General features: G+C 39.0%; 1 protein-coding gene across 1 annotated transcript; it reads right to left on the bottom strand.

The window, feature by feature from the left end:
- Positions 1-225: 225 nt before the first annotated feature.
- LOC131016022 (chaperone protein ClpB4, mitochondrial-like) lies at positions 226-2,708 on the bottom strand. Its single transcript, XM_057944578.1, has 4 exons — positions 2,129-2,708; positions 1,564-1,829; positions 575-1,472; positions 226-492 (listed from the first exon to the last, which is right to left on the bottom strand). The coding sequence occupies exons 1-3, from the start codon at positions 2,412-2,414 to the stop codon at positions 1,098-1,100; spliced, it is 927 nt and encodes a 308-aa protein (XP_057800561.1). The 5' UTR covers positions 2,415-2,708; the 3' UTR covers positions 226-492; positions 575-1,097.
- Positions 2,709-2,977: the final 269 nt, after the last annotated feature.

Here is a 2,977-nt window from a genome sequence, read left to right as displayed (position 1 = left end):
ATTTAACATGTATCAATGCACTAGAATCAATCTGGATTATTACTGAATAATTAGTGGATTTGCCATGCACGTCTCATTGACAGAAAAAAAAAAAAAAAAAATGGTATCACTTTAAAATGAGATACTAATAATTAATTTATAACTAATGAGATACTAATAATCAATTTCTACAAAAAATCCATAATTAATTTCACTTTTTTTAATGAGATTGCACACACACATATATATTCTAACTAATTAATTTCACTTTTTTTAATGAGGCTACATATATATATTTAAGCAAATACAATAGATCTAAACATAGCAGAAGTTGTAACTGGATGCATCAGTCACAATTCCGTCAGCCCACCGGGCCAGCCTATCGGGTTTTCGGGCTAGTCCTATCGGGTTCCGGGTTAGTCGGGTACGGGCTAATCGGGTTGGAGATTTTTTCGGGTTGCGAGTTTTCAACCCTAACCTCCTCTGTTTCAGTCTGTCTCTCACACGATCCAGCTGCATAAATCAAACATATACTTTACTTCCATCAATTTTACTGATTTGTACCACTAAGGATAAAATCTGTAAAGCAACTTACCTGAATTTCAACAATTTTACTGATTTGTTTCGAATCCAGAGGCTGGAAAACAATGTATTCATCAATCCGGTTCATGAACTCTGGCCGGAAAATTTGTCTTGCTAATTCAACCACCTGTCTTTTCATCACATCATATACTGCATCCTTGCTATCCTCTGTGTTTCTAAGAGTTTCAAGGATGTAATGAGATCCAATGTTTGATGTCATGATTAGAACTGAATTAGTGAAACTGACAGTCCGTCCTTGAGAATCAGTTATTCTTCCGTCATCCAAGAGCTGCTGCAACAGGATGTTGAAAACATCATGATGCGCCTTCTCAAGTTCATCAAACAACACCACCGAATATGGCCTTCGCCGGACCACTTCTGTTAACTGTCCGCCCTCTTCATATCCAACATAGCCAGGTGGTGCACCAACCAGCCGCGAAACTGCATGCTTTTCCATGTATTCACTCATATCAATTCGTACAAGCGCATTCTCCGTGTTGAAAAGATACCCAGCAAGAGTTTTTGCTAGTTCAGTTTTACCAACACCGATTTGGGTCAGAAAGCCCTGCCCTGGAACGTCGTATTGCATCAGCTACAGATCTCACAGCCATGTCCTGCCCAACAACCCTTCTGTGGAGAACCTCCTCTAGCAAGACGAGCTTCTCTCTCTCAGTCTGCTGGAGGTTAGATAGTGGTATGCCTGTCCATCTACTTACTATCTCAGCAATGTCGAGATCTGTAACTTCCTCCCTTAGTAGTGACTTTCCAGATATCCGATAATCAGCAATGTTTTTCTCAGCCTCTTCAAGCTGGCGCTGGAGTGCCATCAATGTGCCATACTTGAGTTCAGCAGCACGATTCAGGTTGTATTCGCGCTCAGCAGCTTCCATCTCTAGGTTAACTCTGTCAATCTACTTGCAGAATAAAACAAATGAGTCCAAGGATACTCTATGATGTAGCCAAATTTAACAGCTGACACGAGAGTTTTAACAAAGCTATTACCTCTTCTTTAATTGACCGAACTCGGTTCATAAGAATTTTCTCATTTTCCCACTGTTTGTTTAACTCCCCTTGCTTTTGTTTTAGAGCCACCAAATCATGTTCCAGCTTCATCAAGCGCTCTTTTGAAGATGGGGCTGTGTCATTTTTAAGAGAGAGCTTTTCCATCTCCAACTTAAGCACTGCCCGATCCACCTCATCCAACTCAGTAGGCTTTGATGTTATCTCCATTTTCAGCTTTGCAGCAGCTTCATCAACAAGGTCAATGGCTGGCATAACAAATTTCATTTGTATGAGTGTGTGGCTGAAGTTGGATTACCTAATCTGGAAACTAAACACCCAAGAACATGTTTAAATGATTTTGCAACTACTGGAGCAAGGATTAGGTCAATGGGATGAATTATAATAGTGCTAGTTCCTTTCTGCATAACAGGATAATTAATTTGAAAGAAAGGAGATAAGGGCCTTAAGTGTTATGAGAAACAAGAATAATCTATTGTTGCTCAGACCTTATGAGCAGCATGTGAAGTGTTACACCTTACATGTGTAAACAAAACCTATGGTTTACCTTTGTCTGGTAGAAAGCGCTCTGTGATGTATCTATCCGAAAGAATTGCTGCTGATACAAGAGCATTGTCTGATATTTTCACCCCATGCAAAATGGAAATTGTATCTTCCACAGATGGTTGTCCACAAAATACTTGTTGAAATCTACGTTCCAAAGCAGGGTCCTTCTCAATGTATTTCCTGTACTCATTCAGAGTGGTGGCCCCGATGCATCTTAGTTCTCCACGGCCAAGCATGGGTTTCAACAAATTCCCAGCATCCATCGCACCTCCAGTAGCCCCTGACATGGAGTAATCCACTCATCACAATATGTTCAGGTATGGATAATCATGGTGACAAGACACATTTTATTTCCCAAGCCTAAACATGCATCTCAAACATCTGATCCCCTCTAGGACTAGCTAGCTTAACCATATATCCAGAAGGTAACTTCTTCAGATCAGTAATAGAGAAGTATAACTTGATGTTTAATCAGACAATGAATTTACAAGGTCGAAGCATCAAGCTTATTCATAGCAAATTTTGAACATGTCAAAGTCACCACTTGAACCCAAGAAAGCAGTTGTTTATTTGATGACCAGATACAAACTTTATGCACAAGGAATGGAGATGAAACAGTAAAACTTTTCAAATTCCTGCACCAACCATGGTGTGAATTGTTGGAAATATGGTTTTATGCCATATCTGAAAATTATTATTTAATTAAATATTTATTATTTAATTAAAATAATTATTGGATGTTAATCTACATCTCGAGTAGATCAACGTGATATACTTGAAGTCTCAAAACCGATTTCCGATGAGTGAGATATTGTATGTCAAAGTTTGGATGTTGAAGAGGGAAAATAAC

Source organism: Salvia miltiorrhiza, chromosome 1 (genome assembly GCF_028751815.1).
Source record: "Salvia miltiorrhiza cultivar Shanhuang (shh) chromosome 1, IMPLAD_Smil_shh, whole genome shotgun sequence".
Classification (NCBI taxonomy): domain Eukaryota; kingdom Viridiplantae; phylum Streptophyta; class Magnoliopsida; order Lamiales; family Lamiaceae; genus Salvia; species Salvia miltiorrhiza.
The sequence above is the reverse complement of the archived record's forward strand: the minus strand, read 5'-3'. Positions and strand labels throughout refer to the sequence as shown.